The 27999-nt window shown below is 31.0% G+C and overlaps 2 protein-coding genes across 5 annotated transcripts in view; one reads left to right on the forward strand and one right to left on the reverse strand.

The window, feature by feature from the left end:
• Positions 1 to 27999, reverse strand: part of LOC105146326 (receptor-type guanylate cyclase Gyc76C) — a 100304-nt gene that overhangs the window by 64172 nt on the left and 8133 nt on the right. Inside the window, exons 2-3 of one of the 2 annotated variants that reach the window (XM_011056497.2) lie at positions 14819 to 14934; positions 1302 to 1448 (exon numbers count right to left, since the gene is read on the reverse strand). The gene's annotated coding sequence lies outside the window, so the exon portion shown is untranslated. The remainder of the gene's footprint in view (positions 1 to 1301; positions 1449 to 14818; positions 14935 to 27999) is intronic. The other variant, XR_015544537.1, reaches the window with a different exon arrangement.
• The window catches only part of LOC105146324 (uncharacterized), a 104738-nt gene continuing 78597 nt past the window's right edge, over positions 1859 to 27999 (forward strand). The window contains exons 1-2 of one of the 3 annotated variants that reach the window (XR_015544543.1): positions 1859 to 3017; positions 27878 to 27999. Coding sequence is in view for 1 of the 3 variants with exons in the window: in XM_087404459.1 (XP_087260585.1) it covers positions 27986 to 27999 (14 nt within the window). In the remaining 2 variants the exon portion in view is untranslated. Of the gene's footprint in view, positions 3018 to 22804 lie in introns of those variants that run through there. The other 2 variants (XM_087404459.1, XR_015544539.1) reach the window with 2 other exon arrangements.

A 27999-nucleotide genomic window follows, 5' to 3' on the forward strand; every position in this document is an offset into this window, starting at 1 on the left:
CGTGTATTTCGGAAACTATTAATCGAGGATGAATAAAAAATAATTTTGTAGGGAATTTAATCATCTTCAATCTTCATAAAAATTATTTTGTACGTAAAAGTGGCCAAATCTGAAATATTTTCAAAAAAAAATTTGAATTGTTAAAATACACACACACACACACGCACACGCACACGCACGCACACACACACACACACACACACACACACACACACACACACACACACACACACACAATACGTCATTTCGAACAATTTCCCGTAAAATCTTTGGTAATTTCACCTCCAAAAAAATTTAATTCTCCTGAGCTATAATTCGCAGGACAAATTGATCTTATACTAAGAAAAAAATATCTTCGTTTCTATATCCTTATATGCTTAGAATCTCTAAATGCGTTCTCTATATGGTCGAGCAATAAAACAATTTTATTCCACATAAATAAATCTCAGGGCGAATAAAAATTACTCACAGACATTCAACTTCAATTTTTTATGGACAACATTATATTGAGTGAAATGGTATAGTTACAAGAAAATTTGGGAGAGAAATGTAAGTGTGAATGAATTAAGTATTTCTATAAATCAAGTCCCCTTCTTGGCTGTATGTGCTGAAGTGTAAATAAATTCTATTTTACTGAGTGAAATTTTTTAAATATTTTGACATTAATATGTATTTCATTAAAAGAAACTTATTTTGAAACTTATTTAATAAATTATTACTTGATTAAAGGAAAAAACATTTTTAATATAAAGAAAACAAATACTATTAAATCAATTATTGAATATTAACAAATAAAATAAATCATATATCTTTTAAAGCAAGTATAGGAGACAGTGGAGCCTATGAGTAAACCAAAGGTTTGTCTATAAAATTTGTCATTGAACATAAAAAAAAAAATATTTATTTTACTTACAAAAACGTTTTAGTTTTCCTGAATGAATTATTTAAATAAAGAAAGTTATAATTATTTTTTAGATAAAATATATATGCAACATTTAAAAGAAAAAAAAGGACTCCGCAACAGTTCTTATGAAAATGGAGTTCCGGTTAAATTGGCTGAAATTTTGATACGATCTAGATTTTAGCTCATTGATCAAAAGTCTCACTGGGCCGAATAATCAATAGTTTTGAAATTATGACGGCTCAAACATCCAAAATTTATCTCTATTACAAAAATCTTCATTCATTTTTATTTTTATGTATATATATACACACATTTACACATTCGCACACATGAATACACACACGCATGTATAATCAGGGCCTAAGTTTTTTTAAATAGCTAGTTTCGGCCTACTCACGGGGTAGCGACGGGCTTCTTGAGTGATTTGACATTATACGTGTATACTGCAAGGAGACTATCCGTCTTGTCTTCTCGTCAGCCAATGTTATTATACTAACTCCATAGTTAACCCCTCACGTGGCCATGTTATGTCATTACGTCGTACCTGCGTACGGATTGCATATTCGTCGCGTAAGTAACAAATGAGGGAGAGGACGCTTGTATTTCAATTACTGCATTATATTGATTTTTTATAGCGTTGTATCATGGTGATGGCGATGACATGAAAGATACACAAAATATAGTCATTGAAGTACACATGCTCGATGCGTAAAACGAATTTATTAAGACTTTAGGAAAAAAAATATTCGTCACAAGTAACAAGTGGGGGCGTGTCAATATGTAGTAACACATTGAGAATGCTCGATATGTAAAACGAATTGATTAAGATACTTTATAGAACAAAGCAATACATCATTTAAAGATTGCAATTGTGATGTAATTAGTTATTTATTTTATTAGTTATTTTTTATTTTTACGTATCTATCAATAATAATTATAATTTTGAATATATAACCTATATACCTATTTATTATATTCATTTTTATTTAATCAAAGTTTATACAATTGTATTATAATATAAACTGGTGTAAGTAAAAAATAAAGAAATTTTTTTTCCGAAAAATCTGAGATAACGATATACAAGAATATATGATGATAAACTGCGGACAATTCATGCGAATGTAATGTGTTAATATCCAGTTATTTGCTTGATATATTGTTGGTTCATGTAATTAGGATCTTTAGCGTCAGATTTATTATGCGGAGAACGCCTCGTGATACGCGTTATGAAGGAAATCACTTGTCAAACATGTATACTTTTTTAAAAAGTATTTTACCATTCTTTTTGTGGCGATAAATATTGCACACAATCCTCAGGGCCAAGCACGCGAAAGGACTCGAGATGTTTGATTACATACACATGCTCGTGCATGTATTCGCGATTTGAGACAATAGAACATCTGAACTTGCTTATATGTAGATTTCATATTGAGATAGCGAATCGAACTCCTTTGAATCCTTCTCAGAATAGACACTTAACTGTAGCAATCGCAATATATCCAGATTAATAATAGTGTAACATCTAATTCGTAGTTTAAATATTTAAATATATCAATCGTCATATTCAATCGTCAAGCATAAAGAAAACACGATTATCAAGGGCGACGGTTGAGAAAAATATTTGGATATACGGAGAGAAGGTTTCTCGAAGGGGAGAAAGACTGAGAATTACGTCTCGAGATGGAATCGATCAGAGAGTTTGCTGCGAGACTTCGTCATGTACAGACGTGCGGAAATCGCGTATAAATAAAGACCGACGTACGAACATGGAACGAATTCTCATTTGCTCGCCTATCTGACACTCCAATCATCGAAAGGGATAAACCCGACGTGATTTAAAAAAGTTTTCGCAATTCTAAAGTAAGTGATCGCGAGTGTGAGACAATTGGGAAGACCAGGATTTGAAAAGTTCGACGGACGAAGACGCGAAAAATTGTGATAGTGATAACGCGTGATAATACACCGTTTCAGCGCCTGAAACGGAGCAGCAGAATTTCGAACAGCAACACGTCTAGAGATAGAGCGAGAAAGGAGAGCGCTGGAACAGCCACGATTTCATTCAATTGAAATAGATAACGTAACAGCAGCAGCAATCGTTACCCATGTAAACAAGGTAAGACAATCTCAATGCCTCGTTGCACCTGGCGTCAAGGTAAGTCGGGTAGGAAATGAGCATGTCCGAATTTATTCCCGAATTGTGATTTAACGTAATCGTAGTTTTCAAGCCGCCGATATCACGGTGGGTGCTATGAAATTCGGTTATGTCCTCACGGCATTAGGCTCGAGTTATACGATCGAAGTGCGTGACATAGTAATGAAGACCGAATTAATTAAACGTCTCAGTTTATCGCCACATTAAAAACAAATTTGAATCGTATCTTTCTTATCAATTATGAGATTTTTTTTGTGCAAAATTCATGCACAATTTGGAACAAACATTGCAACAAATATCGGAATGAACGGATATTTATCAAGTTAATAAGTTAAGGGAATTCCTGCAGTTTTATAATTCACGTGGGAGAAGAAAACCGCGAAATTTATACGATTCGTGATTACTGATTAATGTTTCGTGATCAAGAGAAGAAGGCGTGTAAACGGTGTTATAACTATGTTTGTTCGCAAGGGGAGAGATATCTTAAAACGATCGCATCGACGAGAGCCATGTAGGCGAACTCACATATACTCGTTTTATCACGATATGCCGGCAACTAATGTGGCAACGCATATTACGTTCTAAAAATAACTACGGAATATTATGCGGTCTTCGGATATACGAGGCGTGTAAATGCATTGGGCGAAGGTCGTGCCTGCCCGCGTTTCTTCCGTTTGTCACCACAATAATTCGTAAGACTGTTACCTGCGAATTGAAAAATCCTTATCGCACTGCTTATTATTAAAATCACCTCTATTACTCGCACGTGCAAGTTGTGCCATAAAAGAAATTTATGCCGCTGCGAGGCGGCATTTTTTTTTATCCTATATTGTGTCGGAAAATTTTTTAACATCGATAATATCGTGATGATAAAGATTTTCACGATGAAACAAGTAATCGTGAAAAAAAAACTTTTCTATTAATAACGATGTAAGTTAAACAAGTCTTTCGCAGACGTAACTGATACGCGAGGCAAATATAAGCCGATAAAAGACTAAAAATAGCGTTGTTGTTGAAGCATACACATTACTTATGTTCGCCTGGCAGTTTAGGCTAAATTATTTCTGAATTATGAGGTAAGACCTAGTTTATATTGTGCCATAAAGTTAAACAAGCCATAAAGTTGTGAGAGTTTACAAATTATTTGTTGGCGAATACTCATCGTAAAGGAGCCTATTACTTCATTATAATAACAAGTAAAATTATCCAGCACAAGAGCGCAAACAAACACAGCATGTAGATACGAAGTAGAACAAAACTAAAAGAATATCAAGAGGAGAAAATTTACATGTCTGTATAGAAAGATATTTGAACCAGTAGAACTGTAAGAAATAGTTAAAGGACACATTTTATCATGTCTATCGCACCTGGACATTGTCTGGAACTTAAACATTTTTGAATGAATGTTACTCGTAAATTAATAAATAGCTTGTGTTAATAAATTGCGGTTTTATGTATCTTTTTACATTTACGTCGTTCAAAAATCAGATTTATTCGATTCAAAGAAGAGTCAAAGTTTCTTTCGCTTTTATCTAGACGTTAAAAATGTGGAAATGAATTTTAAAACAATAGAAGAAAATGAATTTTTCTGACAATTAAACCTATTTCTCCATATCGTGATCGTTCCATTTTATTAATTAATTTTGTAAACACCCCTTTGTTTTCTCATCGCACAATCTGTTTTTTCGTCGCTCGCTGAGACGAAATCAACAAATCAAAAAATTGAATTGGGAAAACGTTCTGGCACGCGTCCGACATGTGTTTATACAGGGTCAATATTCGAAGTGTACATCGTTTAGATAAACAAATATAGATTCATTCCCTCCTTTTCTCTTTTATCGAACCACGAATACATCCAAACGTATCGCTTGAAAGCTCCGATAACGAATCAGTTTTATTACAACACGATCGATTACTTTGCGAATCTTAAAGCAAAAATAGGAAAAGGTGACACAAAAAAAGGAAACATTATTTTATACAACTCGATATATCGCGACGATGATGTACCGACGTTTAAACCGAAAGAAGAAAGAATTGTCTCTGTCATTCGAGTTTAATGTTGTGCGTCTGTTTCGTATGAACAGAACCGCTGTGAAATCTCGAGCTTTTAACACATGATATTCATAAACATTAAAATATGGCGGTATGGATTATATTACAAGAAAGTAACTGTAGAACGATAGATAAATGTGTAGTACAAAGTACGCGTACGTGGGTCTCCCATTATCGCGATTACTCTTTGCGTCCCGTCGGTGTTTTGTGTCGATACATTGTACAGTTATCTCTGTTACTACCGCAAGCAAGCCCGAGGGTGTGGTTATAATTAATAACTACATCCAGACGTATTTTATTTTACCTGTATTCGCCGATTATACTGAGTCATACACGTTTGAATGCAAAATTGAGAAAATGTGAAATATATTACACAATTGGTTTGTCAAAACAACATCACATATTTCTATATGGTCAACTATATCCGTTTGTTATCGCATAATATTTCTGAGTAGATTTTCATAAAATTTAAAAAAGCAGTCTCCAAAAATTTTTTTCAATTTGATATTTTTTTTAGGAAAATAGCTCGACAGACTATAAAACGTTACACACAAAGTTTGTTTTCATTACACATAATTTTTCTTTTACAAAGCTTCATGTTTTTCACGTTTCATTTATAAGATATACGTAAAAAATAAATTAAAAAAGGTCTAATAAATTAATAAATTATTAATAGAAAAGGAAAGGGCTACGAGCCAAGCAAGTATATGTGCTAATGATGCATGTATATACAGAAATGAAATTTCTGTATTTATTTATAATAAATTGATTGTGTATTAGTAATTTTCACAAGAATAAAAAAGGCAATGTAAAATGAGTTTATTATTTATTAATTTATTTATTATTACAGCTATTTCGATAGATTCAATTAATTATAAATAATTTATGTGTGTAAAAAAAGTGAAAATTCAAAATTTAGTTTTTTATCATTCAAAGATTGTCATCTAACAATTAATTTACGGTCTGAGAGATACAATGTGCAATATGTGTTTATATCCACGTGTGTGCATTTGTGTAATCATAACTTCTGTTATCGCTTTACGGTCAATCTCTCTTCATTCTTTTATACGTATCAAAATTTACATTTATTATTTACGCCGCCCTGTCATCACAACACGTTTTGTTCCTTTTTAGTTAACTCGGCGATAATTTCTATTGTCAGAACAATCGTGATAATCTTACAATTACTTTTCTACATTCCGAGAGTCGGAGTCCAATAATTATAAAATTACACGTGCGCGCACATATTAGCAGCATACACAATGAAAATTATACACTTAGCCTAAGAAGCATACGTAGCCAGAATAAAAATAATACAGCGTATAAATTGCATAAAACATTCGTAATTTCATTTTTCAATTAGCTGTAGATCAATTAGAGTTTTGGAGCAATATTGATATTAATATCTTGATCTGACGTACGAGTACAGCGTTAATTAATGACTTTAGGTTTCATATTTGCCCGATCATGTAATAATGTTGTGCATATAACTAATTTTTTAAAAAATATCTTAATCCAAATAACAATTACGTTAATGGCGAAACACACACATAACGAAGTGCGTGATGCATCTCATAAAGTTATTTAATATTTATTATAAAAATCGTAATACTAACAATTAGTATTTTCTATAATCATTTTATAAATCATTTTATAAATATCATTCTTTCATTACTTCTTATCTTTTATGATAAAGCCAAATTTCCAGATGTGTTGCCTCAGAGAGATAGAATATTATTTAAGTTACTACGTACTTGAAATAATAATCTCAGAAAAATTGTATTATTCATTTAAAGCCAAAATGAGCTCGATAGTTATTTGAAATGTAAAAATTTAATATATATTTCACAAATAATTATATGTGTATGTGTCGTGTGTCAAGAAAGATGATTCTCATTCATTTATATTTTTCCTCGCACATTTGTACGCTTTTGTTGATTTTTAACATTGATTTTAAACGAGTTTTGGTGATAAAAAACGACGTATAAATCATAGGCTGTATTCCGATATCACTGTCAGTGAAAATTCATAGTTCACGTATACTAGATTTTTAATAAAACTAGCAGTGTAGGTGTATCGGAATACGATCGAAATTGACACTCGTTGAGAGAAGCGATAGAGAAGAACGAATCGTAAAAAATGTAGTCAGTGAATAAACGCCTGTACGAAGTACAATATGATGGAACTGATGGAATTAATAAATTATCGTGAAAATGTGATTAAGCTCTTTTTCACGTAAAATGTTAAGACATTAAGAACATATTTCGTTATCTCCTTTCAAACGTCATTACAATGTACATGCAGTAATGTATAATGTACAATGCAGCTAGTTGTTAAATACATATTGTGCTCAGTGATTGGCAATTATATTTTGTAAATGCAATTTGAACGACGAAATGTATTTCATGAAAACAAGATTGTTAGCGAAACAAATAAAAAATTTTCTCGATTATTCTTTGGAAAAATTCCCTACTATGCTTGAAAAAAGTATCAAAGCGTGCGTCTGTAAATTCAATCAAAAAAGTAGAGTAGAAATTATAGTCGAAAAATAGGATAGAATAGGGAATTGTGACACACACACACACACACACACACACACCACGCGCGCGCGCGCATAACTTATTTTTATATTCTATTTTTTATTCTGCTCGCTCTCTCTCTCTCTCTCTCTCTCTCTCTCTCTCTCTCTCTCTCTCTCTCTCAATACTTTCAGAGTTCAATAATTTCACTCTGAAGAGTGAAATCTCACTTGTAAAGATTGAAAATTGATCGAGTCATTCTTTTTCAGGAATAGCTCAATTTCTATTCTTTAGAGTGACATTCCAGAGAATTTAAATAGAGTAAATACGAATAATAAGTACTTGCAGAGTATATCGAAACAGTCCTATTATTGCAATATTACAATAATGATCAGCTTGTATTTCTAGCATTATGTAATAATTCGATATGTCGGAACAGACCTATTATTATTGCACTAATAAGAATAATCATTATTGTATTTCCTGCACTAATCCAATATACGCTTATAATGCTGTATTATAACGTGTGATCATAATTAACATTTATACAATATATCATTTAAGATAATAAAGACCATTACACATTTTCAATGAGTTTGACAGTAAGTAGAAAAGAAATATATGGAAAAAGTTAAATAAAAATGGCGATTATTTATCATTAAAAATCTTTATTCAAAGGATAATGACTTTAAGTTATAATAATTAACATTTATATATTATTGATTATTACTTTAAAGTTTAAATAAAAAAGCAAACCGATTCAGCGCATTGCGGACAATTTTAAGCAGCAAAGATTTTATTTTTTGTTTAAAATTATAATTTACATTGATAACATATAAATGTTAATTATTATAATTTAAAATCAAATAACTGGAGCACCTTTTTAATAATGACTTTTATTAATTAATAAATAATCATCACTTTTCTCGTAATGTTCGCAATTCCCTCAACCTTTGTGAACTTAGCAGTCGACTTTTTATAAATTTTTTATAACAAAATGACAGTATTTGTAATTGTTTGTGGTAACAAGAGCGCCGAGACAATACCAGTTGTTCGATTTCTCGTTCAGTTGGATCGAATTTTTGTTGAAACTAATAAAATAAAGATGTCCAATGTTTCTTTATTAGCAAAATTTTTCTCTTCGTACAATGGTCTCTTCTTATTGTTAATATTACTCGTCTCTCACTCCCGCCATCCTGTATCAACCTAAACTAAAAACGCGCCATCTGCTCTCGCTCCGCCATCTTATAGAACCGATTACAAAGATATTACGAAACCAGTGTTTCCAGATAATGTCGTTTGTAATGCTATATATTTAAAAACTTTGAAAAAATCAGTGTCGGAACTTTAAGGTAAAATAATTATTAATCTTGATTCAGAATTATTTGTAGTGATTTTCCGTTGTTTGTAATCGAATCAAAGTTATATACATATTAACTATAAACAAAAAACGTAATTTTGTCAATTTTTAAAATATCTCAAATCCTATAAGAAGTATTCTCTTACTTTCCTCAATGTATTGTATAATACCCTTTAACAATAAACATACGGAAAAAATCAAATAAGAATATAAAAGGCGAAATATAAATAAGGCCATTTATTAATATATAAAAAAAGAAAATTTTTATTTGAAAGATTTATAGTCGACAATAGCGATTTAATGGTTAATTTTAATGATAGAAATCCGAAAGAATAAATACTAACAATAATAACAATAATAGCAAGCATAGAAATTACAACATGTTTACAATACAAAAAATAAAACAATGTCACTATAATTGGTTTTCTGTCTCTTGTAAAAGTTAACAAATTCCTTGCTTCCTTAACTTTTTCCAGGTTTTCCTGACTATTTTTTATTTCTTTAACTTCTCCTTTTTCCCTAATCGCTAATAACTCTGGAAAATAATCTTGTATATTCAATTACAGGGACACTCGCACGTGTGTGTGTGTGTGTGTGTGTGTGTGTGTGTGTGTTTTACGAGCAAAAAATGCGGATGTGAAATATGGCAATATAAAGAAGAAGTGAAATTGTGATTGTAATGATGTTAATTGTAAGATATATTAGAGACATCTGCATTTCGATAATTAATCCAACCGACTGTAAATAGGAAACTTCATAGTTGAGCCAATATTAGCTCTTTGCTCTTCTTTTATACTACCTTTTGTTTATAAATACAGAGCCTTTTTTATTACTTTTAACTTCATAGTTGTGTTTATTAGTATATATGAAACGTATAACGACTTGATAAACGCGAAAGACTTTCGAGTTTATATTCTCAAGAAGCAGTTGGCGATGTGCCAGTGGAAACAATACCTTGCCATGTTTTCTTAATTTCATTTATAACATAATTAAGCAAGTACGTACGATTCATTCATAAATTTTGAGATATCCACACGAATCAATAATTTGGATGTCTGGTCTGCTTCTATGATTTGGCAAAAACCCAAAATATATATAATAGGTGTGGATATATTAATCGTGTAAATTTTCTCAAATCCAACAAAAATTATTCATTGCATAACATAACAATATTACTCAATTATTCCAACAATTCATTATTACGAGGAGCCAATAAATGAAGCTTTGGAAAATATTAAAGGCCATTAAATTTAAATATTTTTCGAATAAAAAATCAAATAAAATTATCAATTCAATAAACTATGCAAATGTGATATAGTTAATTTGTAGCGATCGAGCAAAGATAAAAAAAAATCATTATACGAAAAATATTCTGTTGTCCATAAATTATAAAAAATAATAAAAATCAAAAATAAAATTGATCTACTTTTATGAGTTATTGTTAGTGACTGTATTGATTTGTATCGTTGAATTAATCGCTTTAGGTATCGAATATAATTATCGGGAATGTTTAGTGCGAATGCAACAATGTTCTCATCTTTTTGAAAAGAAATGACGAACATTTAAAGAGAAATATAAGGGGGAGGGATTATTAGCATTTCAGAATGTTTGTTGAAAGTTCAAAAGTTATCGGCGTGCAATCACTTCTGAAATAAATTTATTTATTTAATAAAGAATATATGATTTATTCGAAACATCTAACTTTGATCAAAGTGTTCTCTATCATAATTTAAAAAATAAATATAAGGTATTGTCGATATTTTTTATGCAAATGGAGGATAAATGCGGACAGGATATCACGTTTTCGTTACATATAATCGTCGCATGTTTTATCCTGATACCTTTTTGTTTTACACAGCCGTGCGAAGCAATGATATCAAGCGGAAATATCACGAAATTACACGTACGCAGTTGTAATAAAAACTCCACATATCTGCCTGAATATTTGTGCATCTCCATTTCGCTCTGTAATGCGTGTTTCAAGCGTCTTTTATTACGCGCGGCAAAAACAGCGATATTCTTTTTTTTTTTGCTGAGTTTAACGCGGTATTATGGTTTATTACGACACGAGCAATTCATAAATACTGCAAACACGAAAGCATATACATTACCGCACTGAATGTGAAAAGACAAGTTTTTGTGCAGTCTAAAATCGCGCAGGTAGAATTAAAATGGATAATATTTCTTTCTCTTTCTTTCTCTCTCTCTCTCTCTCTCTCTCTCTCACACACACGCACGCACGCATATTATTATTACAATATTGTTATTTTATTATTGTGTAAGTTTTGTATATAATAAAAAAGTTTTGTGATAATAAAAAAGCTGTGTGACGACAATATAACGATATTGTTACTGTCGTTAAGAGTTACAGAATAGAGTCTAAATCTTTTTCAGCTATATAATTACAATAAAAAAATAATAAAATTAATAAGAAAAAAATTTACAAACAATCAAGAGTCAAGTAATTATTAGTGCGGTAATTATTAGTGCGTAAAGGATTCAATGGTATTAATAATTAAGCATCAATATAACGGTTAATTATATTACATTGATTGACTGCGAGTTCAACGCTAGCTAAATTTTTTGAAATTTATATATTCACGCTGATGATTTCAAAATAGAATCGGAACATTCGAAAGTTCCTGTATTATAATTAATTATTGATGCTTAATACCATTATTAACATATTGAATTCTTTACGGACTAATTACCGTATTGATTCTTGATTGCCTGTGAATTTTTTTCTTATTAATTTTATTATTTTGTTTGTACAAAAATTATAAGACTCTTTAGTTCAACTAATTGTCATTGTTTTTATCGTTTAATAGAAAAATAAATTAAGATTTTGGACAAATGAAATACATGAAATTCTTACTATAATTAAAATGTTGGAAAGAAAAAATCGATCATGAATCACATTACAAGTCGGACACACATTGAACAATTAATATTAAAAATTAAATGAACATTATTTTTTATATGCATCATATTGAGATCTATGTTAAAAACAAAATTATTTCTTCGTTGAAAGGCGAGAAAGAATAAAGTAAAAAAATTAAAATTTATGAAAAAAATCATCTGAAGTATTCTAAAGGTATCGTATAGTCCCAAAAATTAAGATGAAATAAAATTGTAATCCTAAATCCTTCAATAGTATATGTCTAATAGTATGTATCTAAATATTAAAATAAAGTTTCATGTCATAACAAACGCTAGATAAATCTAAATTGTTCTGTTCGTAATGACATAAAGCTTTATCTTAATACTTGGATATATATTATTATTGAGGAATTATTGAGGAATATTGAGGAATTTACACTGAGCAATATATTCAGCGATTTTGATCGGATTATCCGATCAAATGACATTCGACATTTTATTCGATGAGGTGGAAATTGATTACATGCAAACGGAAAATGAAATGTAATATGCCTATCCATTAATGTTTTATTGGATGAACCTTTAAGTTGATCAAACATTATATTTAAAAGAGAATATTTTATCCAATCAAGTTCAATATATTATATCCAGTCAAATGCTATATCCGATAAAAAATAACGGATTAGAACTACAATGTTCGATGAGAGTTAAGCTTTTTAAATCTAGATCATTACTGTTAAGGCTGCACGGAGATTAGAAATATTAACCATAAATATGGTTAATTCAGTATTACATGCTTAATACCGTATTAATATTGCAATTATACGATTATGGATAACCCAACTTTCTTAATGGTAGCGTATCCATCAGCTTAAATTGAGATTCTCAAATTTTTTTAATTTATATAAATTATCACAATATCGTAATTGTACCGTCTTACGTAGTTGAACATGTACAGTATAATCCCACTATTATATACTATAGTACAGTCATTCAGAAGGTATGGTTACAAAAGGCATACTATTTAATTGATATTTATAAGAAAGTATGATTGGAATAATCATGCTATATAATAATATTTGCAAAAGAATAATGGTTAAAGAAGCCTTATGTATCTTAAGGCTTCTTCTCAATTTTCGGACGAGCAATATGAATAACACAAATAGTTGGAGTTTAAGCAGGATAACCTAAGAGAAAATGGCTTGTGACAGCAAGAAAATTTCTGTAAGTATCAGAATTCTCTTGCAATCCTCTTAGGCCATCTCCTCCAAACTCCTACTACTCATACTATTCATATTATTCGTCTGAAAACTGAAAGCCTTGCTGTATTGTTCTATTATTTTATTATTTTTTTCTGCTAGGGATGTTGCACAAAATAACGTCATGACTTGTGCATGTGTTTGAAAAATAAAAAACACGATCACAAGCATGAATCATTTGTTTAAATGTCAGGTTGGGCGCCATAATTCTATTCGAAGTATATGTATGGCTAAACTGACTATATTTGTATACTTGAGACAAGTATACTTGTATACTTTGTTTCCAAATTAAATATATAAAATTTATTTTTTATTGTAAATATTTGTCTGAAGAAGACTTACAACTAGTATATTTTATGCGTACATATTTAAATAATAGTTTTAATCTATGTTTTAATAAACTAATTTTAATCTTGACTTAAGTAACAGCTCGTTTATTCGACCTTTCTACCAATTTTATTATGTTTGAATTGCAATTTCGTGCTAGAAAATTGATATTACAAAAATGTTATTAGACATACTTCCAACAAAAACCTATTTTGTTCGATTCGAAAATATATGCCTTGTAGACATAAAAACACTGATGTTCAAATTTATCATTGTAACATTACATATTTTTCTAAAATCTAATATTTATTTACAAGATGTGATACGTGATTTTAAGCCGTGATATAAACCGATGCTTGGATAATAACGCTATTCGTGCATAATATCTACACTTCACAATTTTTTCCACGAAACGCACATATTTATATACGCAAGAGAAGAAATGTATTTTCATCCGATGCATCCAGTTTACCGAACGGACACGCAGAAATTGAGTGCAAGAGCTGGAACGAACAAGAGTGTTTGCGGTTCCATGACGGACGTGGATGGAGATAACGCATTAAAATAGTACGCTGGCATACGCGATAACACACACTTATAATATCTGCTGCGAGACGTCGTTCTCCTCTCAGCGATATTAAATCGCATTAAATACAGTAATGTCGAACGGTGGCGCCTTTTGTCAACGCTCGTAACAAAGTTTGACTAGCGAGATTTATCTCGTCACTTTATAATCAGCTCTGCTACGGTTAAATGAATCGACGATCAGATGTAACATACTCTTTCGCGTTAATTTATCGATAAAAATAATCTAAATATCTAATGATTATTTAATTATTTATATGCACTTTCACGTTATCGCGTTTCGAGTGATTTGTTAAGTATGGTATCGTATCGATTTTACTTAGTTGTAAATAATTATTATTTATTATAATTAAAAATTGTTTCAGATCTCTGATCTAAGATTCAACAACAATGTCGCAACTATGACACGAGCGCGTATGATCTATTTTTCTTTCAATGAATAGCGAATGATTTGCACAAACTTCCCAAAAAGATCCAAAGCGTACCGATGCGTTTCTATTTGCTGATGCGAAGAGGAAATATAGTAATATTGATAAAAAGATGAAAATTATGAAAATATTTTTATTCATTTTGCGTCTTTAACTGTAATAAATAAAATAATTACAGTTTTTTACAGTTGTGAATATGTTAATATTTACGTAAGTAATTTAGTTTATATACGTAAGTAATTGAACACAATGTTGTATTTATAAAAAAATAAAATTGTCATTAAAATATAATTAAAACATCAATAATAAGCGTGATTAGAATGGATAGTAGCTGATAAAGTAGTGAGCTTACCTAAACAACATCGCAGAGTGACTCAGGAAAAAGACGGTCGAAGTTTTAATGCTATATTGTAAGCATATTGCTGCGAATCTATTCCCTTCGCGGTTTCAGCCTGGACGTCGAGCCACCTGTAAGATGTAATTATATATCAGCGCAATCGGATAATAATTGTCACGTGATAACGAAACATACAAACAAGATTGATTAAAGATGGGAGCAAAAACACACGAGCAAAAATGACTGATACGAGAGATATTTACATTTTTTACTACGTCACCCAACGCAAAGTATTGTGTTAACAAGAGGGTTACATTTTGATTTAGATATAATCTTTATATCTCTGAGAGTATAATTATATACTATATTTGTAAACTGCGTTGTATCATTTATTAAGAAGTTATACAAAGAAAAGAAAAAATATCGGTTTCGAAACCGGAGCATCACGAGGTATCATGGGTCATCGATTGTTTAACATAATCTAGAATCAAAGCCTTAAACGGATCTTGATGCTTGTATGATTTTTATGTGAATTTATATACTACTTATATGATCCTAGAAACGCGCGCCGAAATGATTTTTTGGTCTTGAAACGCTACGAAACTATTGCAGTAATATCACGAGTTAAATTGACTAGCAATTTAACTCGTGATATTCCTGCGATAATTTAGTAGAATACAATCACAAAAAATACATGTACTAAAATGGCAGTTTATACTTCTAAGCAATTAATTTTATTTTATCGTGATAAATTTTTTATCTTATATTAATGATTATTTCTCTCCTATATACAGAATGTTTCATCAGGAAACTAATAAACTTAGAATATATTGTACAATTTATTCTAAGAAAAATAATTCTTACACGCTGTAAGTCAATCCGATTACTTATGGAGATATAAAGAATTTAATTCTTGCCAGTAATGCACACTTGATCAGCTTATCACCTCAGGATTTCTTTTTATTATTATATTTCAAATCTCGTGCCTATAATAACAGTTCAGAGGCTCATTAACAGTGAGGGATTTTGCATAATTAAAGCAACAGAAAACAGAGAATAAGAACAGGCGATCTACGCTATATTGAATTTTGTATTGGCAGTATTCGTGCACGGCCCTATGTTATTAAATTCACTGGGAGTTGATCAATAAAATTAAATATGTTATAATTTTTAAGATATGTGCATAATCAATCTCTATTCTCTATTCTCTGTTCTTTTCGATTGTGTATCCTTTTAGAACCGAATAATAGAGTCCAGTGCAGTGTATAACACAGATATTTATACTAAAATTAGTATTTACCTTAATGTGTTTTATTTTCATTTTTTTTTAAGTAATTATATTAATTAATATATGTAATTATTACATTATTTTTTTGGTGTATATAATTTGGGAAATATATAATCTATTTTAACAAATAACAAAAATTAATTGGATAAAAGCGGCTGTCGGAAAGTGAAAGTTGGCGCAGATTCATTAAGAATTAGTTAGTTTCATTTTATTGTAGTTCAAAATAATGAACGTTGAGTAGTAATGTCGTTTTAACATGAAGTGACCATTATCATTTAATCAGTAACCGTACATTTTGTATTTGAGACTACTTTGTTACTCATGAATAAATTACCCAGCAAGAAATAATCGTTAATTAGACGTCAAATTGGTATAAATATCGTATCGATATCGATTTGACATTAATTCGATGAGTCATTTCTTGCTGGATACGTTTACTTTTTAAAAATAAGGTTTTTTTTAAACATATTTTCTTTGTACGAATACTTTTTGCACTCACTGTAAGTGATATAACGAGCAACAATTTACAAGTAAAAGATGGAGGTATTTCGAACAATTAATATGATCAACTTTTTGCAAAATGGAAAATCAACATAGCAAATTATATGTTAGATATTTCATATCTTATACTATACCAGAAATACGTTAATTTAATATAACTGGCAACGACGTAACTTCAGCTGAACATGAAACAACTTGCATGCAGTTGACTTTTTAAAAAATTATAAAAGTTTATATCTCGCTGGGATATGTAGTATACATATGAATGTATACTCCCAATACTGAAATTCAATATAGCATAGATCATAGAATGAATACTGTCAATACTGAAATTCAATATAGCATAGATTATATTCCATCTGGTTTGGTTCACGGAGAGTTTAAGAAAATAATATTCATATCAAAATTATAAATGTCTAATATTTTTATCTATTATAATATTGACGTCTTGATAATTCAAATTAATCTATAATTTATATGAACTTTTTTGCTTAAAACAAAATTCTAGAATACATTCTAAAAGATTGTCGGTTTCTTCACGGAATATCTTGGAATATACATATGATTTTATTATTTAAAAATATATACATATTAAACAATTTGTTTTCATTATTTTAAAACAAAAATCAATATAAAATCAATCTTTTCAAGGCTTGACATATTAATAGTCGTATTGCAGATAATAAATAATATTGTCAAAGTTTCTTGGATAAATAATTTGTATAAATGACATATCGCGAGAGCAGAAAGAAGCTGCGCCCAATACGAGAAATTCATCCTCGAAATGTAAATAATGTCGCAGGAAAAACTGAATCGATTAAATACACGAGCACATTTTTGTTGTCGGGAAAGTCAATTCTCTAAAAAAAAAAAAAAAAAAAAAAAAAAAAAAAAAAAAAAAAAAAAATCATATCACCAATTATCGCGTTCAACAATAACCTGTGATCAATAATAACCTCATGATCGATAATTATCAATGGATTAAGGGATTTTACGATCACTTGAGATGTCACATCCATTATGACATTGTGAAAATAACGGATGCGTAAATATGTAAGCTTGATTTAAGTACTCGGGTTAAACATACCTCTGCTTGGAGTGTGTCACATCAGTTAACATCACGTTACATGTCGTCTCGCTACCGTAAATGTAATCAGGCAAGATAATTGAGGTGACACTCATCAATTTCTAATCGCGTATATTACGCAAGCCAGAACACTAGCGACTTCTCAAATTAATACACATAACGTTCAATGTAATGTATGTACATAATAGTACATACATTATTGTATTGCCGTATTATGTAAACGTAATAACGTTCGAACCGAATTGATTTAAAAAAGTGTAGGTATCGATAAACTGTTTTAGAGCGTAGATGGACAAACGGAAAATTATTCCAGCACACTTAGATCATATTTAGCAAAATTCTGAAGTAAGACGCAATTTCCGAGACATTTTACCCTTTAAAACACGCCAAGTAATATGGCACCTTAATTAAATTGTATTATGGAAAAATCATTCCAGTTTTCAACGAGAAATATCGTCACCAAACGCGCCTATTACCGCACACTCCATGTAATTTAAATGATTGCATTCACGTTAGCAAGTAATGTCACGGGCTGTTGCCGTCACGGCATTCATTCTTAAAAAAATATTCGACGTGACCGTACCTGTTTGTCAGATTAGTTTACGATATATGCAGATGTATTTATTCTGTCCCGGAAGAAATGATCCATAGACGATCCAAAATTATATAAAATAACACCCAACTTGACATAATTGCAGATACAAATATTTACAGCAATTAAATCTGCAATAATGCATAGAGTGCAATGTTTAGTTCCATTTCAATCGCATCGTTAATTTACTTAGTCCTTAAAAACATTGCAAATTAAAATACAATATAGCAAAATGAAAGAATTATTTAAAAATATTCATATTAATTTGCACAACGTGTCATTGATACAAAATAAAATAAAAAATTGAAATGAAATACGTTCTATATGTGTAGATCAGTAACAAAAATTAATAATAAAAGATTTTCATGGAAAGAATCGCTTCTTAGCCGTGTAACTGCTACGTCAGTCGAAGATGCAGTGAGAACGCAGGGGATTCCACTATTCTGGCACACACGGTACATCGGATAAAAGAGATAAAGATGAAGCTGGAGTCCAGATATAGACTGGTTACAGGTAATAGGTAGTAGTGGTAGCGAGCGGTAGGACCGGTAGGTTTGGTTTACTTCAGGTTCGTTGCGACCAGCCGGTTAGCAACTCTTCTTCTTCTTCTTCTTCTTCTTCTCTGTTTTCTTCCTCATTTTTTTTTTCTTTCTCCGCCACCGCCGCCTCCACCATCGTCTCCTCCTCGTTCATAATTTTCTCCCTCTATCCTTTTTTTTTTGCGACGTTTCTTACCCCGATACTTATTTTAACGCCGATGGGGAGATGTAACAAAGTACATTCACGAAAGTGATCGCATCGGCACGATTTGGCCGGGTGTGTTTGCGCCTGACGCAAAATATAGCGTACTTTTATTTCCTCGAATTTTTGTATTTAGTTACATTTAGATGATAAACATTATGCCGACAACATTATGTGTGTATATCTGGTCGCTTTCGAAATTTTTTATTAATTCTTTTCTGTTCACGACTCGTGTTGAATTACTCGTCGGAACGAATGAGCGACATGCGAATAATCTTTCTTGAAAGTCTCTCTTTGTACGCCGACAACTTTGACGGAGGCGTGTCTATGTCGACAAGCTACCATTAGGACCAGTAAGTATATCTTTGTGTAATCCAGATGCAACGTAATCCCCGCGAATCGAGCGGACTTTTTAACAATTTGCCATGCGGCCTGGCCTGGCCAATACCGACGGATCTCAGTAATATATTCATAATGCTCGCCTAACATTGTAATCGCTGAACTCGACAACGAATAGATTCGCACTCGAGCGAGTGGATTGTAAATTCAAATGTGAGAATGTGTGGCAAATACGTAACGTCATAACACGCGCGGGCGAATAAGAGTAAAAGTACCGAGATATTTTCGCACCGCTGCCGCTGCGTGACAGATCAAAACAGCGCGATTAACGGCGATCCGGCGACATGGCTGTAATCAGTGATTATTAACGGTTTCAAGTGCGACTCAAATGTGCACAAAAAAAAAAACGCAAATGCAGTTCGCTAAACAAAATATCGCACGCTGGTACTGGTTTCATCTCTTCCGCGAATTTGATTTTTTTCATGTGTGAAAAATGTTGTCGCACGGTGTAATTATATATGGAATTTCATACATAATTCATAAATATAACGAAAATACATCATAGTCTTTTGTAATTTACGTATATTTCTACTTTAAACTTTTTTTTGATTAATCCAACGCGTTATTAATTATTTACAGTAACTTCTATTTACTTTTCCTCTCTATTTAATGGTTCAGTCGATTTCGCAAGTGCTCAAATTTCGCTCGTTATGCTAGCAGACATGCTGGCTGCTGGCAATAACGGGTCTCTACTGGAGTAATATGAGGAGTCGGATCGCATGTGAAAGGTAAACGCGTGTACGAGCGTGGGTGCATTTGGAATTTAGGGACACCCACTTGTGCCGATCGCAAAGCGTACCCTATCACTGCCAAATGTCGAATGTGACATCGAAGTATGTGCTCCGATTTCGCAATTTGAACGATCGTCTCTTTTTTTCTGCACACGTATTTTAGTTTTTGCGTCAGTTTTTTACGCACGAAAAACATCTTGTATTTCATTCAATCGTAGACGGAATTTTTTTTTAAATTTACCTTAAAAATATGATAGTTATTACAATACAATACTTTAGACTTTTACCCTGCTCTTCAGTAAAATTAATTAAATTTATTAACGAATGAGAGATTTACATTAAAATTCGTCGAAATGCAAATGTTATCCCACGTCATATTTTCAGGGTGAACTCTAAGAAAAAATTCTCTCCGTGTAGCATGGTCGTCTTCATTAGCAAAAATTAAACTTTATTTTCATGTAATCTTGTATTAGGAACTAGTCGGCTCAATAATAAAGATGCGAGACAATCAGCCGTATTTTTAATGCGATTAAATATAAAAATAATGTTCATTGACATCTTTGTTCATTGAAATAGTTAAAAAAATGCTTGCGATAATTATTATATATTAGAAAATTCCGTATCGATAAATGTTATTAACACGATACGGAGTTTCTCTATTGAAAATATTGTGTGTGTAATACAAACTAGCTCTATGAATGGTATTCATAGTCATTCATATTCAAGACTGTCTTAAGTACAGTCTTAAAATGTCGAACCAGAAGGCTACATTAGCATTTTAAAACATTATTTAATACAATCTTGAAATAAGAATGGATTATAAACAGCTTATGTTTCCTGTACTAAATATTGTGACGATTATATTGCCACGATTTTGTCTGCCAAACGCGTGAAAAGTCCTTGGAAATGTACACACGGATTCTCGAGCATATACACACTTCGCTCCGTTACGAGACGAAAAAATATAATGTTTAAATTCAACAGTTTTTTTTTATCGTTTCTTCGTATCGCTCACGTAAAATGAGACAAGTGTATAACGCATTCACAATATTATATATTAAATAGTTAAACGGCTCTAAAATGTATTGTAATTACTTTAAAATTCGCAAATGTATTTAAAATTGCTAAATCGAAAAATTTTAAATTGTCAGAATCATAAGAACGAAGGTAACAGCAAGTAAATAATGACAAAAATATTTTTGTGAGAAGATTCGGGAAAACGAGTGACAAGGGTCTAGAAAATCCCGGCGACTGAAAAGTGCCGAAATCTATAGTCGATTTTGAGACACGGTCATCCTAAGACGTGCTCCGAGATAAATCAAGTTAAATTATTCATTTCTTTATATCCGTCACGTTTCTAACAAGTGTAACAAATGTGGCATCCGTTTATGCATTCGCACGATCAAAGAAATGCTTCGTAAAGCATCTCTGTGTGTTTTCCGGTGAGAAAAAAGTGCGACGGTGCGATTCGCAGCGAGAGTGCTTGGTGCGAACCTTGGACTCGTCTGCTGCCCGGAAAACTGGTTTTAACGGAGTTTTATGCCGAACAAACGGTGGACCAGTTTTACCGCCGTCAATGAAGCACACACACTGTATATGTCGTACGAATGCATCGTGATTGAGAAGGGATTTCAAGACACGTATCAACCGAGAGCGGACAGCCACTCATTGGTTGCATGGCCGAACGCATTACGGACTGAGAAAAGACTGGCTATCAATCAAGGTTTGTCATACAGTCAGTCAAAATACATGGTAGTCTCTTTTCTCCCTTTCTTTCCATTTCCGTTACTTTATGACTAATTTTTGTGTCTCTTTTTTCTCCCTTTTTTATTTTCCTCTGCACGTGCTGTTTAATATTGTTAAATATTACTGGATAAGAGATTCGTCAATTAAATATTCAACTATGCTAGAATAAAGTAGAACAAAAATAGAATTCAAGATAATTTTTGTGCGTGTGCATAGAATTTTATGTAACGTACGTAATACATTTTATAATATCAATAATACTTTGCTATTTCTTTTTCTTTTTGCTTTATTATCGTTTTCTTTATTTTAATTTTACATTTTAATTCGTTGTCACTGTCATTTATTACTGCACACACAAATTTCTAATCTTGTATAATATTATTCATAAGAATTTTTCGTTCAATATTTAATAAGAATACTTATTATCACTTTATGGATTTTAAAAAGGAAACTAAAAATAATTTTAGTAAACTTATTTTACACTGATCATATATAATTAACTTGTAATGATATATGTATATACAGGGTATTTTGTATAATTTAAATATATATACATATGTATGTATATTTAAATTTCATATTAATTTAAATATTTTTTTTATACGTGCATCGCACACATATTTTCTCAATCAAACATCTCTGAATATCCTCAATGGATTTTGCGCGGTATATTCCGAAAAATTAACAAATCGCATGCATGTGTCTGGACTGAATGTATACGATCTCGAGTACTCTCAAGATCTCGAGTATCTCGTTCACGAGTCCTCCCCACGAGCCTCTTCGTGCGTTCTTCCCTTCCACTCGCACTGTTTTCTCTCCCCCTCTTCTCTCTTTCGCTCTCTTTCTTACCAACGGTCTCTCTCCACTGCAAAGTGCCGTAATATTCTGCCGGAGTTATTTTCGTCATGCTCACCCGACTAGCTCTCCCGAGGCGGCATTGCACGAGCTGCTCTCTGCGTATTGTGTAGAGACCCCTCTTATTCGCTTGCCGGATCGAATAATTGGATCTCCAGACTAACAAGGCGATCGAAAAACGATCCCTTGTGTTTTCCTCATTTTTCATTTCTATTGTAATCTTACACGCGTCATAAACAACATTGAATAAATTGAAAAACTCAAAAATAAACTTTTCAAGGAGCTATTTGTCAGTAATTGTATTGTAAATCGTTAAGATTTAACAGTCTCTTCTATTATAATTATAATTATAATTATAATTATATCAAAATACTTGCTTATTTTAGCTTATTTTAGCTTATTACAATAATGTATGATTATATTGGGTCATTTAAAAAGTATCCGCGGTTTTTTTCATTCAAAAATTGAACAAAAAACCGCGGATACTTTTTAAATGACCTAATATTATTGATATTATTATACAGAGTGTCTAAAAAATTCCGGGACGACCAAATAATTCTTCAGAAAAGTGTTGTCGAGAAAAACGTTAAATATAAAAGTTTTAGGGTTCGAAAAGATCTATTTAGTGATCTTATCAGTTTGATTTTGGGTGGCGTTGCCAAGAACAGGTTAAAGTCATATCGATTTTTTTAAATAGAACTCTACTTTCGATTCCAGAATCTATTAGCTGGTGTCAAGAGCTTTTCAACACTGTGATAAAGTTGTTCATTAAGTACTTTTCGAGTTATAAGGGTTGAAAGTTGTCGACATTACGCAAGGTGTCCGGTCGACGCGCGATGGCTAAAATCTCTTGAATTCAGGATCATGTCCTGGATAACATTTGTTAAGATCAAGACCATTGGAGATTATTCCTCTTATTTTCATTTTTGCACTAAACATTCATTTTATGATTGTTTTTTTCCGTTTCCATGTACGCATCTTATTTCTGACTGTCTTTTTGTCTTGATTAGCATCCAATGCCATATGTTTTTATTCAAACAGAGAAATGAAACATCCATTCATCTTTGCATTTCAAACAGAACGCTATGGGTAGATAGCAGTATCTTACGAGACAAACTGTGTATAACGTGATTTTTGAAAGATAACTTTCAACAATCTGAATTATATATTATTTTAAGATGCAATATTTTAATTTAAACTTATATATACAAATAACGATTGTATAATAAGTTAGTAATTATTTCCATTTTATACTTTCGTAAAAAAAAATACACAGAGCCACCGTGATTAACATTGGATTGAATTATTACTTTTTATCACTTTTATTACTAAAAAATGGATGTTTTACTTTATGATAGAATTCAGAAAATATCAGTAGCAAAATTCTAAGTCAAACAACGAGAATTTAAAAGTTGCGCACGCGAAAATGCCTTTCACATCCGTAAAGTAACTGCTCGTGACCTACGTGTCATATGCAATATCGATTGCGGTGGCTATAAACAATCAATGAAAATGCGCAACACCCACGATGGAAAAACATACTTCTAAAAAAATGGCCGTATCTTATGGCGTTTTATATTTTCTCATGGCGCGTTTTGTATTATCTTACGGATGGGCGGTGGATAATTATGTAATTATTATGTAAATCAGAAGAGAAAATATTTACTAATAAGGCATACACATACATTCAATATTCTTAGACGAATGTGGAAAAGTATGGAAAATACCAAGAATTTTTTTAAAACTTAGTATGCGAATAAAGAAATTATCAATATTAAATCTGTCTATATTTTTGACAAATAATGTATACATGTGAGAGATACAAGGATAAGACGTTGCTAAAATTGAATAATTGTTACTTTTGTAATAAATTGGTAGAATGAAAGGACTATATAGAAGAAATCCGTTGTTTTTATTAGCACATGGCGCGAAAGAATCTAAACTATAATTTAGAAACTTAAAATTATAAATTACAAATCAACATAAAGCATAAAAAGGTCCAATAACATAATTCAGCTCATTACATAAGTAAGCTCAGTTATTGATTTATGAATATGTAATATGTTTCAAAAGCAGTCATAAAAATTTTATTTGAAATTTTTTGAAGACGCAATCATAATTAATAATGTTGGGAAGTTTATTTAATGATTTTCAAAAGCATCTCGGTTAATATGCGAATTCAAGTGACTCTTATTTCAAAAACATTTATTATACAGTCATATTAAATTGATTGAAAATAGATTATTTAGTATTTGATATATTTATATAAAGATACTAAAAATTTTCTTAAAAAAATAAAAATAAACAAAATATGAAGTACAGATTCTCAGAGAATCTCCTGAGCGATGGAGCTGTGCTGATCAATCATTTTTTTCCTTCAAGTGTAGGTTACATGAAGTATCTCTTCATTTAAGTTTATCCATCTTTGTATTTAATCAAACGAGAGAGGGTGCACATGAAATACAGGAAAGAAAAATGTAGAAAAATGTGGAAGGTGCGTTTGAATGACAAGGGTAAAAGGAGAGATTTTGCTGAAGTATAGCAGAGAGATTGTTGAGAAAGCAATTTTGAAATAACAGAACCGAGGGGAGTAAATCTGATGTAATTAAAGAACATACAAAATATCTTATTTCAATAAATAAAGAAAATAGAAGAGAGGCTTTAGTTTCTCGGGATATCATCCTACGTGACTACTGAATTAATGAGAATTGTGCACAGAAGAATGTTAAACTTTATGGAATTATTACTTTCTTTAGAAAATCTTTTTGTCAGTAGAAATATACAAAGAGAAGTTGTTACATTAACTTGCTTTCATTTTTTCTTTAAAAGACGTGAAAGAAACAGACATTTCATTATTGTTTTCGAATTTCTTAGAAACAAAAGACATTTCACAAAGAGAATTTATTTAAATTTTCTATCATTATAGTATCATTAATATTTTTGCATGTTAACAAACATATGTCATTATGTTTAGTTATATTTTATTAATACAATAATAATGTGATATAATATTCTGGAAACAACTTGCAAAAAAACGTTCTATGTTGAGAATTCACAATGTAATTTAAAAAAATTTTTTTAAATTAATTTTGGAATTTCTGATGAGGGATCAATCAAGCCGAAACATGTAAAGAAAATAGGTTTGAACATCTAAATTTATGTAATTATCATTGAGATATATAAATAATTTTACGCGACAAATTTGCGATTATTATTGGCTATTTGACATCCTATAATTCATGTCATTGATTTAGTTATATTTGTAATAGGTACGTATCGTTATAATTGATTTCGTTTAAAGTAGACATTCATAGACACAAATGATATTACATATAATATGTATAATATCATTTGTGTCTCTCTTATGAATGTGTCTATTTCAAATGAAATAAATTATAATAACCATACATATTGTAAATATCATATAACTAGACATGACATGTTCATTATAATATGTAATGATATTAACGGTACTGTAATGATAGAAAATTTAAATAAATTAATTTAAATAGTTTTGTGATTCCAAGGAGAAATCGATAAACACAATATCTAAATGAGTTTTCGCGATTAGTGCATAAATTACATATTCATAAGGCTATAAGATGTAATTCTCAAACAATTGGAATGTATTTAAGATGAAATCACACGCTGCTCGATTTCTTGAATGATAAGCATGCATGTATGAATGTACACATGCACGCTGCTATGCTTGCTTTGATGCATATAGTTTGATAAATAACTATGAAATTAGCAATTATTTCTTTTGATTAGTGCATGCAAGGGAATAAGCTATGAAGTAATCCATAATAAATATAAAAATCATGTATATGCAGCATGCAACGCTCAATGTATGAATGAATTCGAGCATACATCAGAGCAGAGCAAGCATGGTTGTGCACTCCAATTATTTGCGACTTATAGTAAGCGAAGGCTTATCTAGACGTTTTACTTGTTATAACTGCGTAAATTATATATTCATACGTCGCAAATAATTGGAGTGCACTTATCAAATAATGTTAAGTCCAGAGTCGAAATGTTTACAAGCCTTCGCTTATATGGACGTTTTACTTTCGAAAAAATTCAGCAAATATACTCCGTTTTCCAACATATTTGAGTTAATATTACATAAACATTTGCGTTGGGAGGGATAAATGATATAATATCGCCACAATATCGCGAGCTTAATCACAAACAATACTTTAGTTTTTCATTACGATGAGTGGACACGTTCGACAAACATTTACATCAACTGTTACTAATTAAAATATCAACTTAAATCACGCGTGATCTATAATATATTTTTTGTAATTATAAGATTATTAATTTGTTAAATATGCTTCATTGATATTCATGCGCGCGATACATATAGAAAGAAATTTAGATTCGCAAATTTACATGGATAGCCGAAAGAATTCGTGGAAGTTTACATTTTTCTTTCCTTTCTTTAATATTATATACGCACGTCGGAATGCTTGGATTATGCATTACAAAAGCGGACGACAGCTTTGAAGACGAAATGTATTCATCGAACGTAGCGTACGTATGTGGAATGGACAAATATATCTTCATCTCTAGGCGGTGTAAAGTGTTAAAAAAGTATATCAGTAGTGAAACATTTTCAATGTGCTACAGAAAAAAGGAAAGAAAAACATAAAATTTTGACATTGTTAAACGATATCGTACGTTGCGCGCTACGTGAATAGCTACTGTATTGGTGCTTAGTATTTCTGATCAATATTTCTTCGACTTGATACATTACAATGGCACTCGCGTTATTACACATGAGAATGCGTTAAACGCAAAACGAGTTTTTTTTTCTACATCAAGGTTTATTTTTATCTAGCTATTTTTTTTTAGGGATTTGTGAGTGCATCAGAATGAAAATAAAGATTGTATTGTAGAAGAAATCCGAAGAATTATTCTTTATTAGCATATACAAACTTTTAAAATATATATACAGTTCGTAAAAATAAAATTATTATAAAAAAGAAACTAACAATTTAATTGATTGTATACCGATGGATTTCTTCTACAACATAATCTTTATTTTATTTCATTCTACCTATTAATTATATAAAATCGAATAACAGAATTAATCTATATGTATTCTACATCTGGTCGCTCTGATTTGCAGAGAGACGGAAAGAGTTAAACACATCTGCAACTCTAATCGTGGCCTGAATGAAAGGAACATTATGATCAGCCGGGACAACCATATTCGTAATCACACTCACGTGAATACATGTCGTCAAGTGG

This window comes from Acromyrmex echinatior, chromosome 3 (assembly GCF_024713525.1).
Source record: "Acromyrmex echinatior isolate Ae372 chromosome 3, ASM2471352v2, whole genome shotgun sequence".
Classification (NCBI taxonomy): Eukaryota; Metazoa; Arthropoda; class Insecta; order Hymenoptera; family Formicidae; genus Acromyrmex; species Acromyrmex echinatior.